Source organism: Bombus bifarius, unplaced genomic scaffold, assembly GCF_011952205.1.
Source record: "Bombus bifarius isolate JDL3187 unplaced genomic scaffold, Bbif_JDL3187 scf7180000008006, whole genome shotgun sequence".
In the NCBI taxonomy this organism is placed as follows: Eukaryota; Metazoa; Arthropoda; class Insecta; order Hymenoptera; family Apidae; genus Bombus; species Bombus bifarius.
In genome coordinates, this window is record NW_022884384.1 from 2,133,076 (window position 1) to 2,147,096 (window position 14,021).

Consider the following 14,021-nt stretch of genomic DNA (forward strand, 5'->3'; position numbering starts at 1 on the left):
CAATATGGCGTTGTACTAACCAATAAAATATAGAATAGAATGGAAAAGAGAGGGAGGTAGATATATAAGAAGAGAAATAGACATAAGAGATGTAAAACCGAAAAGTCCAAAGCCGAGAGGTACGGACTAAGCAATAATAATAATACTAACCTGTAAAATACGTTATGAATGTTCTACTTTAGATATGCATAATTTTTAAACTGCCGGATTTCTAAAGTTAAGATTTGCATTTTTGGATTCTACGTGCTAAAAATTATTAAATGACAAGGAAAAGATCAATGGTTTTATATCCCCCAAAAGCAAAGTCAAACCGAATTTAATCTTATATGTACATAAACAAATACAGTATATATATACTTTTTATAAAAAAAGAATGGTTGTATTAACACGAGTTTTATATTGTGCAGCAAAGGTAATCTAATCTTAACATATTTAATATTCCTTTTTCATTCAATTAGTATAGTAATAGAGTAGAGACAACATTTACAAATATGTAGATTAAGGATTTATGGATTAATTATTTAGTTACCAAGGAAATATATGCGACAAGGCATAATTGACAGTTTGCGTATTCACGTAAGTGGAGGCACCGGCGGTTCTGGATTACCTGCTTATGGTGGAATAGGCGGAGCAGGAGGAAACGTATGTCTTGTCTCAAAAGAAAGATTAACATTACGAAATGTTAAATACAAACTGGAAAATATGAAATTGAAAGCAGGAACAGGAGGCGATAGTAGCAAAAAGGGGCTCATTGGAATACCTGGAACAGACTTAAATATAAGGGTTCCAATTGGTATCACCGTTTATGATCAAAATCGCATTAAACTTGGTAATGTACATGTAATAATAAATAACAATAATTATTCTTAATTGTTTATGATATCTATTTGTTAAAATATAGGTACAATGAATTCAAAGGATACAAAATTGGTAGTTGCTACAGGTGGAATAGGGGGATGTGAAAGGACAGGCTATTGTGGTCTTAAAGGTCAAAGTCGCACTATAGTTCTTGATCTTCAGTTACTTGCCGATGTTGGTTTGATAGGTTTTCCAAATGCAGGGAAAAGTACATTTCTAAATGCAATCTCAAAAGCTAAATCAAAGATTGCAGATTATCCATGTAAGTTTACTGTGTATAAAACACATTATTTTTTTACTAGTTAAATGTATACTATTTTTTCTTACTTATTATGGTTTTTTTCAGTTACAACTATAAAACCACAAGTAGGTATTATAAAGTATAAAGATCACAGAGAGATTTCAGTTGCAGATTTACCAGGTTTAATTGAAGGTGCACATATTAATAAAGGAATGGGTCATAAATTCTTAAAACACATAGAAAGAACAAAATTACTGCTCTTTATTGTAGACATTCAAGGATGTAAATTTTCTATAAGACATAAACATAGATCTTGCCTAGAAACTGTGCTCTTATTAAATAAAGAAATTGAACTTTATAATCCTGATTTGCTAGATAGACCTACAATGATTATAGTAAATAAAATGGATACAAATGGAGCAAATGAAATCTATAATGAAATTAAACTAAAATTAAATAATTTATCAGAATTTCTCTCAGAATTTGATGAATCAATTCAACCAAAAAGAGTATTGCAATTTGATGATATTATAACAACATCTCTAATTTTACAAAATGCAGATGAGATACGTGAAATTAAAACAAAGATTAGGCATATTATTGATAAATATGAAGAAGCAAAAATTTCCGTTCAAGACATGGATTCAAATGAAGATTGTTTACGTACAAAGTTAAAAAAACAAATGCAGCAATATGCGCCGACACTCTTATAACTTATCATATTTATTTAAACGAATTACACGGTGTTTCGTTACGGGTAGTACAACCTATCCATACTGAAACACTGTATAATCAAAACAAAAACATATTTTTTTAAAAACAGTATATACAGAAATGAAAAAGTAACAACCTTGTAATTAATAGCCTTTGCAACATAACAATATACGTATTTGACATTTTATTCTTTTAATTGTTTAGAAGTTTTTTCTTTATTTTTACCCATTTACACTTTAATTTTGCTGCTTCTACTTTTTTAATCCAATTTTCTCCAAGTGGGGCCGCCTTTTCTATTTCGATTTTTTCAATTTCGTTTGGATTTCTGATGATGTCTACATCTGCAATCCATTTTTCTATTCCATTCCATGCTATCATCGTCCCATTATCAGTGCATAATTTAGGTGGAGTTCTTATAAAGCTATAACCTAATTCCGTACTCACAATATTCAATGCTTCAGCTAGGAAATTATTACATGCTACTCCTCCAGATACAACCTGTTCGTTAAAAATAAGCAATATATATTGAACACACATATATATCAAATTAAGGCAGTGTTCTTCATACTTTTAACGTACCAATGTTCGTTTATTTTTAGGAAATAATGACATTTTATTAACAAATTCCATTGCTCGTTGAGTCCTATGACAAATATGTGTCACTGTAGCTAATTGAAGTGCTGCACATAAATTATATGCATCAGGAATCACTGCATCACCCACTATGTTATGTTTTCTTTCTTCTAATTCAATGTACTTGCTACAAAGAGTTAAGAATGAAGAAAAACTAAAATTACAATCACTGTATCCTGTCATTACAGGTGGAAAAAAAAACTGCTCAGTGTTTGATGCTTTATTTGCTGCAATTTCTATAGCTAGGCCTCCATTTAAAGTTCTAAATTCTGGAATATTTTTTAATTTGAGTCTTCGTGCAACCTATAAATGTAAACTTATAGAGTAATTTAATTTAATCCATTTACTATTTCTCATCTAAGTTATGTGAATTAAAAATGTATTAAAAAATATGTAAACAAAATTATGATAGTTAAAAAAGAGATGATATCAACAATGCAATGATTACCTTATCAAACATCTCCCCAGGTGCATTATTGACAGAAGTACCAAGTAAATAAAATTTATTTACATTATCAACAATTGCTAGTAAACAATGGGCCCCAGAAACTAATAAAATAAGATATGGGAAATTAATCTGTAATTAAAAGTTAGTTTATATCTTCCTTATTAATCAAATTTTATAATATATTAAATATGAACATTTTATAAAAAGACCTCTCTGCTCATTCTTGCTGTTAAAGCATGAGCTTCCATGTGATGTATTGGTATAAGAGGTTTTTTCCCAATCTGTGCTAGATATTTCCCAAATTGTGTTCCAACTCTAAGAGACATAGGAAGACCAGGTTTTACAGTTGTAGCTATTGCATCAATATCTTTTAACGTTAGATTTGCAGCTCTTAATGCATTCTCACAAGTTTTTGTAATATTGTTTTTATGTAATACTCTTGCAACTGATGGAATTATTCCTCCAAGACTAGAAAACATCAAAGTTATATTCTAAATCATCTTAAAAGATTCTATAATATATTATATAAGCATTATAAGAAAAATTATTAACAAAATTTTTTAATTACTTCAAATGTGTCAGATATTGAGAACTAATTGCTTCACCTAAAATTTGTCCTTTACTATCAACAATTCCACAAGCTGTGTCATCACAGCTAGATTCTATTCCTAAAATTATAGTAGGCTTGCTGTGGAAAAAGTTCTGTACTAACTTTAAATTACGTTTATGTAAATATGAAAATTTAACATTATTTGTAGAATGTTTATATAAGTATTTGTGAAACAATAAGCCTGTATTATATGCCATTCCCAATTTTAAATTAAACATGAACTCTTTTCATTTATATTTAGAACATTATAATATATGTGGACATATATTGTGTATATACATGTATGAGTATATATACATATATAGACATGTTAAAATTATATTGTGTACTTAAGTTATTTGCATTTGCACTTATGCACAAATTCAAACATAACCGTATCAAACATAATAGTATTAGCCCATTAAAATGCTAATAATTAAATTAATGATTTATATGTGGTACTTTACTCAATTTTGTTTATTTTATGTAGTGTATGAAATTAATGCAATATGCAAGGGCAGGAATAATATGTGCCATTACTATATTTGTTGTGATATTGTATTCGATATTATTTCGAGATTTCGATATAGGAAGTTGATACCTCGAAAGTAACAATCGATGTGAGCTACGCAACGCTCGTTATCTCGGGTCTCGGTGCCATCACAGTTTGCAGATTTTCCTTCAAGTATCAGAAAGTGGATGTACAATGTCGGAACAGTAAGAGATATTTATTTTTCCATTACAGAAAATTAATGCTCTGATATAATTTTACTATTCGATTTAACCTCAGAATTATTTTATATACAATTATAAATCTGTTATTTCTTCCGTATAGCTATGTTTAATTTGAGGTTAGAGTTATAATCATTGTTAATAGTGACGTACATTGTGTTTTTTCCATCATCCATTGTATTCTATCTTTTTGTGAATTATTCATTTACTGGTTTTGCAATTAAAATTCATTTCGTAAAATACAGTGATTGTATTTGCAGGATATCAAAGAAGTATGATAACCATAAAAATAATATCTGTTTTTATTGTGTACTAAAGGCTACTTTAATAAACATGGTTTTGATTACTTTTTGTTGTATATAATTCATTTCCACAAGTTTAGTGAATTTCTTATTATATTTTATTATCATATTTTAACACGAATTTATTGTATCTGTATGTTAATTGAAAAAACATATTTTAATAATATAAAAATATGTTAAATATATTTCAAAGAGATTTTTAACTTGATGACCACTGTACCTATTTTTATTTAAGCTTTTACTTGTTTAGTGATGATACCCTATTGGACGAAGATCTTGGAGATGAAGAATATGATCTAGGCAATGATGAAGAAGAGGCTCTTTTAGCAGACGACTATGAAGTGGAGAGGGTGAGCATATTGCTGGACCATTATTTTGTTGTTAAATAAAAATTGGTTCATTATAATGCATCATATGATACAATATAATGTTCATGTCTAATAACAATTATATTAAAAAATATATATTACAGTTAGAAAATTAAGAATTTTGTACTCTATTTGTTAATGTAATGACAAATCAACATATTGCGATTATTAATCAAGGCGATCTTAAAAATTATAGTATGAAATAGTAGTTGCACATATAAAGTTACTCTCTATGAATTTCCTAATAATTCTTCTGAACTTTGTCAAAAATAATTAATTATTTAATACAAACAGATTAATTTTGATATAATTTTGTTTTCATGTGTTTTATAAACGATATATTTCAGCAAGCAAGAAGGACTTCATTTAGTTATATCTGATTTATTTTGTGTATTATGACTAGGATGAACAAATCTAAAATCATAATTTCAAATTACATATTCTTCATTGTATGATGATACTATCCTAGACACAAGATATTTATCATTAATTCATGTATAGAATCACTTTATAAATGATTAAACAAAGATATATTCTATTTGAATATTTTGAAATTTTTCAGGGTGAAATAAGCATTTTACTTAAATTGTGAGCGAAAATATTATGTGCTTATTATATGCGTATGAGATTGTATTCAAAGTTTAAAGCAAATGCACAAAAATTATAATACATTTTTGCGTAGGCGAAAATTTTGTATTTTATGCAAATGCTTCATATTAATTGTTGACTTATAAAATTTATTACGAGATTTCTCAACATTATTATAATATACAAAGGATGTGAAAATGAAGCATGGAACATGTAAAACTCATCCATAACATATTTAGTAAAAATTTATGCAGGGAAAATGAAAGATAAACGATTGATATTTATTCTTTGTATTCATATATCATAATATTATTTGTTGTAGCAATTTCTATCTTTTGTACTATAATTGCTTTCCGTATTTTCCTTATTATTTAAAATTTCATAATTACTTTTATTAGTGCCGATAAAACTCTGTATATGTATAATAAATAGTAAGAACTTGTACGTAATGATATTTCCTAATTTATTATGTTATTTGTACTTATTATGTTTCCTTTTCCCTGTTTGTTAAAAAAGCACAACTATTAGATATTGTAAGCAGAATAAATGTTAATGGTAATTGAAGCAGTACGATTACACAAGTTTGTTAATGTGCTATTCGTAGCCTCTCAACAAATTACAATTGAAAGCACTATTAAATTTTGTGATTTATAGTGCAATTACTACAAATAATATACTCAAAGATGTCATGAAAATTGTGTGTTTTAATGAAAGTTTTTATGTATAAAAGATATATGAATGTTTATAATATACATGTTTATATAAGTTTTCTTAAAGTGTGTTTAAAAAGTTAGTCCACACAATTACATTTCATTTCATTACAAATGGAAATCACATCTTGTTCAGATTTTTAAAAAATTAAATGTAATTACGCAATTATTATTTTGTAAGATGTATGAAAGATTGAAAAGAGATATTTGATTCGATGAAATCTATATATGATGAATTCTTTCATTAAAACATTCAAATGTTATGGAAAAGAGATATCGAGTCTGATTGTTGTGATACAATGGTATTGTAAGAAGGTAATATCGTTCGTTCTTTTGAGCGACTGTAACAATACATCGTACATACTTTATATCTTTGGATATCATATCAACTTGTATAACATTTCAAGTCATGTATCTATTTCCTTTTCATTAAAAAGCAGTATGAAATATTCAAAAAATTGAAATAGAAACTCAATGATTCTTAATGCAATTTGTCCAAAATATATGCAATACAATCGAATATAATAAGAAAACATATTGTTGAACTGCAATATATCATGCTGCTGCTGCCTTGAATTGTAACATATTGTATAATATATATTTATAACAATTCCGTATTGCGAAGTATCAAATATGCTATCGCTTTTATTGAGAAAATATTTTATTATTCTAATTGACTGTTACGGTAATATTCATTTGCATGAATTATAATAGTACCTAACAGTAAGTTTTGTCGAGAAATTTGCGATTAAATTTTTTGCCGTATAAATCTTATTATTAGCGGCTGATAATAATTAAGAGATTCGATGAGAAGGAAGGAAAATTGATAGAAATAGGAGGAAAGAATGGTGCGAGAATTCTCAAATGCGGTACCTTCGTTTTAATCATGGAAGAGTAACTTCTTATAAATTGATAAACATATAGTTAATTAAAAGTAGATTGTAACGACCACGGCTAAATATTATATTTTCATTACAAATATTTGGCAATTTAATTCCCTGAGCAGCAGAATAGCTATAAGGGAGAAGAGGAAACAGATGATGTACTGGACTTAGGAGTAACCGACGCACTTGATGACTTAGATGGTGAAGATGAAAACATAGAGTTTAGTAGGAGCAAAACTGATAGAAGCAACGACAATGATTTTTACGACGACGGAAATCAGCTAGAGGCTCAATCGAAGTATTACGAACAAGATGAAATTAATGAATATAAAAGCGAACAAACCCGACAAAACGATGAATTTTCTACAATTGATAACATTAATACTTCGAATAATATCGAAAAGGGAGATCTACGAGAGAAGTTGCAGAAAAATGCAAAAGTCTACTCTGGGAATGGACAAGGATTGGAAGATGACGAATGCGAAGAAGCTAAAGAAAGGAGGAACAGATTTCAAAATGAAAGAACTATCGTTTCTTCGAAAATGAATAACCATATACCGGATACTTTGGAGAACGTGGTAACATCTGAACCATCCAAGCTAGCATCTAGAGGCCGTGGAAGAGGTCGAAGTACAAGAGGAAATCGCGGTGGAAGATTTAATACACAAAATTCGGGAAATTTTAATCCAAGGTATGTGCAATTGTTGCAATTCTTAAGATCTCTGTCTTTATCTATTTATGGTATTATATATACGCGTTTCTGTGTACACATGTATAATATTAGAATATTAAAATACCTATTAGAGTGTATAATTGTTTGTAAAATGTGATTGGCCAGGTTCGGTAATGCACGCAACGCAAACTTCGATAATCAACCACCACCAGTATGCAGGCCACCTTTACTCGAGACCTGGCCACTCTTTTTCCTCGGAGTACCAAACAATATGCAAAACCAACAACAGATTGTTTACCAGCAACAAAATTCTCAAGTACAACCCTTCCAGCATTATTCTCCAAACGGTTCGCTCCAAGGCCCATCGCATTTTGTAGATAATAGACCACAATTCAATCCTAATCAATTTCAAAATCAAGTGGCTCCTAGAACAATCGGGACAAGATTAGATTACGGACCTCGAGGTGGCTTGTCAGGATCTCTTCCAGGACCGCCTTACAGCCATCCATCGAATCAACCACCTTATGTCCAAATTCAACCGGCGCCAGTTGGTGCGAGTACAGCCCCGTTTCAAAACTCAGCTTCTCTTATGCAAGATAATCAAGCTCGGCTGATGCAAAACAATCAAGGTCCATTGTTGCAAGGGAATCCTGGAGGAACGCTTCTTGGAAATCTGAATTCAGTCGTACCTGGAACATCGACCGCGCCATTGTTACAGGGCAGTCAACCGTTACCTATGCAAGGATATTCACGTCAAGCTTCTTCCCAAGGGCCACTTATTAATCATCCTAACGTCAATCAAATACCAAATCAACCACCTTTCGAGAATAGACCACCTTTTCAAGAAGCAGCTCAATTTGAAAACCGATCCGTTTACGATTCGAGGTCCGGATATTCCGATCAAGTACCTACCAGTCAATTTAATACTAATACGTTACCTGTACCGCAACAATCCACTTCCAATGTACCCAATGTACCTTTACCTCCAGGGCACAAGATTTTAATCAATCCTCACTTTCGAGGAGCCGTTCAGTCGACAAACGATGGTAAGTTCTTTCAAGTGATTATTGACTTTTTTTTTAACTTTTATCAGTTCCCTATAATTTCATATTAATTCCTCTTACTTATGATTCCTTCTGGTTTGATTCACAAACAGCAAGACTCGCATGGGATTCCAGTCAGCAAACACCTAATTTATCATCTCAAGTTCCTACTGGCCAATTCTCACAACTCGCTATCCCATATCAGAATCAAAGTTCGTATAATCAAACCCAACAAGAACCGCCGCATTATCAACAAAATTATCAACAAAATAAAAGCGACGTATGTATCATGTGATATTGACCAATCTAAGGTGTAACAAGATTTTACAGGAAATTATAATTATACGAATTTTCACAGGATCCTTATGCATACTTTTCTGATGTATGGCAAGAAAATAAGCCACAGAAAAATCAAACTGGAACTCAGAATAAACAGTATCCTTTAGAAAGTAGTTACTTGCGAGATGATAGCTATGAATCCAGTTCGAAATATAAATCGGATCAAGGGGATCAAAAAAATAATTATCCACAGGTTGGTGGCATACGAATTGGTAGCAAGCATGTTAAGCGTGAAGAATATAATCTAGTTTTTAAAAACAATGCTCATCCCCAGGATCACAGAGGAATCCATCAAAATTATCGCGATAAAGATTTGTCGTCGAGAACCAGAAACGATCATGTTTCGAAGGGTAAGGTTTGCTCGTCAACCGCGTATCGTGAGAATTATGATCAAAATCATGTGCAGAAGTCTAGTAGCAGACCAGTGAATACTTCGATAAGAACTAGATTGCCACAAAAAAGAGTTCCCAACTCTGTAGACAGACCTTTACGTGATTTGAGCCCAAAACGAATAAAGGTTAGCAACAGAAATCTTCAAGAAGTACGAACAGTAGATATGTTAAACAATACGAATAATGACAAAAAGGTATATACACATTCATATTTTATTTCCTTCCCACGCATTGCATATTCCTCCAAAATAAATTTTTATAGGATGAAGAAAACGACCCAGAAATGCAGGAATATAGAAAAAAGATGGAAGAACAGAAACGGCTTAGAGAAAAGATCTTGCGGGAGAAGGAAAATCGACGAAAAATGGCTGCAATGGAGAAACAAAATGATGAAACTAAAAACGAAAATACATGTATGTATAATAACATTTCATTATATAAATCAGATATACACAAATGATTTAGTAATTAATTGCTTGAGTACAATGGATACGTTTTCAAAGGCAATGTTAAAGTTGAGTTTTTTTAGTAATATATTTTTTTTATTTTATTTTTTTATTTTATTATTTAAGAGAGTTACCATTTCTTTATCAAAGTATGCAGAATATTTGTTAAAAATTATTTCATTCTTTTTCTTCTATTATCATAATTAAGCATTTATTTAATAAGCTATAATATTTCAGTTATAACATGATATTTCGTTTAAGAGATAACTATAATATATTGCGTAAATAATTATATATAATAATAATAATGGCAACAATTTAAAATGAATATAATTGTGTGTGTAATGAATAATTTCACTTCCTAGTAAATGAAAATATACAAGACGCAAAACCTGTATCAGCACTTATGGGAGTAGTAAAAGATGCATCCACAAACAAAGGACATACCAATACTGGAAGAGGACGTGCTCGTCCTACCAATACACAATCTACAGAGGTATATGACTAAAGATGCCATGCTTTCCTAATTGTCGGTACACAAAACATGAAATTAATATTTCCCTTTTTTTCTCTTTTTTACTTCTTTTTTTTCCTTTCTTTGATATACATGCTTGTAAAACAGTGAGAGTAATTAACGGTTTTTCTTATTATGATATTTTTTATAAGCAATTCGTGCTTAATGCTCAAGCAAATAAATTGTATAAAATGTGATCATGTCTGATAAAATTTTATTTGTTTGTATTATACTAAAATGAAAAAGAGAAAGATTCAAATATATTGTATATAAATATCATAGGTATAGAAATAGGTGCTGCAATATCTAGGAAATTAACAATTTTTGTTATTTACTAAAACACATTGTTGCAGTTTTTATTTATTCGTGAGAATTATACCATTTATAAATATTTATTTCTACTTGAACGATAACTTACATATCTCAAATAATACATTATTAAATAAAAAGATATATTATTTATATATATATATAATTTATATATATATATATATATATATAGGTCTATCAGACTTTCTGTATATTTTTTACTCGTGTTCTAATAAAATACATTTTTAAATACTTTTTGTTCTATTTAATTTCCTCCAAATTTTTATTAAGATTATTCTATATTAAAATGTTTTATCAACTCTTTTTCATTTATTGTAATTTTTGAAGCAAAATCTTGATCTTTTTAATGAACTTTTTATATTGGAATTAGTAACTCAAATATTATTATTCTTTCTTATACTTTTTTACACGGCATGCTATCTTTTACGACTATTTTTGTTATAGGTTGCAGAGAAATCATCATGTATACGAATTGTCAGGACAATACAAACTATACAACCTAATGACTCTATAGATTCTACAAAAGACAGTAATTCTGGACATACGATTAATCAAGGAAATGAACATACAAAAGTATTAAATTCCCAATCTGGAACACGAAGAATTGTAATTCAGAAACCATTATTAAATACACAAAAGGTTGCCACTACTATACAAAAAACAGTATCAAATTTGCAGAAAGGTCAACTGTTGATGCAAAACAAGTTAGTTAATGTTGCTCAATGTCCAACTCAAAGAATTGGTCAAAATCAAGCTGATGTTTTAAGAAAATTAGCAAATATAGGACAGAAAGTTGTTGGTACTTCACAAAGAATTGTTAAACAAAAATCACCAGGAAATCTTCAAAAAACTGTGATTAATGTACAAGAAGTAACGAATACCAATGCGAAAAAGGTTGTTGTTAATACACAAACTAACCAAAGAGTTGTATTACAAAAATCTCCTATACAACAGAAAAAAATACCGGAAATAAAAACAAATACTGTAAAGGTAGAGAATTTAGCAGCAAGCACGTCCGAAGCGCAAATTAGACGAATGTGCCAAGGCATCGGAACAATTGAGGTGACTATCTTTGCATGAAAACATTTAAGACTTGAATTTTCGTTGCAAATTCATGGATCCTTTTTTCATATACTTTACCTTTAAAAACCATAAGTCCAGTTTCTTTTGTGGTCGTTTCTTTTTCTTTTTTTCTTTTTTTTTATAATGATATACAATGCCAATCTTTTCTTCTTCAAGCATGTTTGTTTCTTTTGTGGATTTTTTCTTTTTTTCTCCTTTTTTCTGGTTTTTTTTTAGTATTTTAATTATGATTATTTTGAGAATGATTTCAATTAAGATTTATGTAATTACGGATTATGTTAATTAAGGTTTCTGACAATATCCCACATATTACATTTGTGTCAATAGTAATACTAATAATTGCGTCTTTTTTCCTTTTTCTTTGTTTGGAGAGAAGTTATTATTAGTTTGTAATACTATACGAAACCTTACATTGTTTCTTACCTTTTTGGGTATTTTTTTCATTGAGGTATATAAATTTGTTTTACAACTGACAAATTCATATTGTTGTAGTTGTTTAAAAATCATTATCCCAATATTGTTTCGTATTCATTCAATATTTGATAATACTCTTCTTTATAACAAAATAAAAACAAGCATTTGATAACTACAGTATTGTATTACTTTCCTTAATATATATACATGAATATAGATACAATATTATATTAACATGTAATTGGCAGATTTATTTTGAAGAATATCTTACATTAACCTAAAAGTTTAGATCATATTTATAAATAATGACTATAGTTCATATAAAACTATACAATAAACAATATAATAAAAGAATATAGCTATATATTTAGCAATATATTGTTTGATAATATTTTGCTTAAATCTATCTTGATATACCTTGTTTATTATGTATATATGTATATATACAAAAAACGTTTATTTTAATTATTATAATACTTTATACGTTAGAATCATATATCTGTTATGCAATTTATTATTATGATTTCAATAAGTTTTTGTAACAAGTTGAAAATACGCAACCTTTTTAAAATACATATTGGTTTCTTTAATTCAACAATTTAATAATTATCTGTTTATATTATTCGTGTTATAGAGCATACAAATGGGTGAGCGCAGCGCAACGATTGTGTTTAAGACGCAGTCTGCTGCTATGGTGTTTCACAAGAAATACCAGCGTAAAATGCTTGACCTTTCGCTGATAACCGTTCGCCTTGTGCCGCAATCAAGCGGAACTAAGACCACTACCACAGTTATAAAAGTTTCTTAAAAGATATATTGAACATATTTAATCTAGTGTATTACGATAAAAAAAAGAGAGAAGAAGTATATAAGTACATTCATATTTACGTTTATACAAGCAACGATATTTTATTTTACCGAAGCAGCCTATATATGAATAAACGCATTTCGTATTTTACATACATTTTATTTAAAGTATGTTTCGTCCAGGAATTAGAAAAAAAAACATTTTCGGCTGCAAATAAACTGTATAATATATCTTTACAAATGAAGTGAATAAACTTGACCATTTAATTTGTACATATGTCAAATATGAAATGTATATTTCATATAAAAATATACACGGTAGTATCTAATAATATATTGTGCATTTAACGGCTATCATTTATTACACAGCATATATGTTAATCTCGAAAATTTGTAATTTTAAATGCAAGAATATACATGTATCATTACATAAAACACATAAATTATATCTACGTTGTATAGTATTTTAAATTAAAACCATTCAAACCACTACAATGTATGTGTTTGTTGAAGGTTATCTTAGAGTGATGTTACACTTATGCATATATTTACTCATATTTGCTATAAAAATTAAAAGTAAATTAGGTTATAGAATACAATTACAATGTGTTACAATATTAATCAATGACATGCTTAAATTATGCATATATCAGACAGTTAAAATAATTGTAAAGTATCAATGAACCCATCATATTTTTCATGCTTGATATAATCTATACTATGTAAATTAGTAGATAGATGTTTTATTACAAATATCATTATACTAATTTACAGTGTGATAATATAAAAAATATATGACATACTTCTCTATAATAAATACTTTTAAAAAATTAAGTCGAAAGTATTTATTCAATACATTGCAAAAAGTACATTATCATAAATAGAATATATAACTTTATTTCTTTAATACTTG

General features: G+C 28.8%; 3 protein-coding genes across 4 annotated transcripts; 2 read left to right on the forward strand and 1 right to left on the reverse strand.

The window, feature by feature from the left end:
• The first annotated feature begins 89 nt into the window (after positions 1 to 89).
• LOC117206376 (GTP-binding protein 10 homolog) lies at positions 90 to 1,910 on the forward strand. Its single transcript, XM_033445657.1, has 4 exons — positions 90 to 412; positions 526 to 829; positions 902 to 1,120; positions 1,205 to 1,910. The coding sequence occupies exons 1-4, from the start codon at positions 374 to 376 to the stop codon at positions 1,810 to 1,812; spliced, it is 1,170 nt and encodes a 389-aa protein (XP_033301548.1). The 5' UTR covers positions 90 to 373; the 3' UTR covers positions 1,813 to 1,910.
• Positions 1,911 to 1,934: 24 nt separating this feature from the next.
• Positions 1,935 to 4,039, reverse strand: LOC117206375 (probable tRNA N6-adenosine threonylcarbamoyltransferase, mitochondrial). The gene is made up of 5 exons (XM_033445656.1): positions 3,463 to 4,039; positions 3,104 to 3,362; positions 2,895 to 3,023; positions 2,393 to 2,749; positions 1,935 to 2,311 (listed from the first exon to the last, which is right to left on the reverse strand). Exons 1-5 carry the CDS (start codon positions 3,720 to 3,722, stop codon positions 2,006 to 2,008), a joined length of 1,311 nt encoding a protein of 436 aa, XP_033301547.1. The 5' UTR covers positions 3,723 to 4,039; the 3' UTR covers positions 1,935 to 2,005.
• Positions 4,040 to 4,068: 29 nt separating this feature from the next.
• LOC117206366 lies at positions 4,069 to 13,556 on the forward strand. 2 transcript variants are annotated; one of them, XM_033445646.1, is made up of 11 exons: positions 4,069 to 4,200; positions 4,768 to 4,867; positions 7,190 to 7,758; positions 7,906 to 8,786; positions 8,897 to 9,063; positions 9,142 to 9,315; positions 9,397 to 9,708; positions 9,777 to 9,927; positions 10,326 to 10,456; positions 11,249 to 11,866; positions 12,936 to 13,556. In XM_033445646.1, the coding sequence occupies exons 1-11, from the start codon at positions 4,190 to 4,192 to the stop codon at positions 13,107 to 13,109; spliced, it is 3,288 nt and encodes a 1,095-aa protein (XP_033301537.1). In that variant the 5' UTR covers positions 4,069 to 4,189; the 3' UTR covers positions 13,110 to 13,556. The 2 variants fall into 2 exon arrangements, with proteins under 2 accessions (XP_033301537.1, XP_033301536.1); XM_033445645.1 differs by lacking the exon at positions 4,069 to 4,200 and adding an exon at positions 4,306 to 4,334.
• The last annotated feature ends 465 nt before the right edge of the window (positions 13,557 to 14,021 follow it).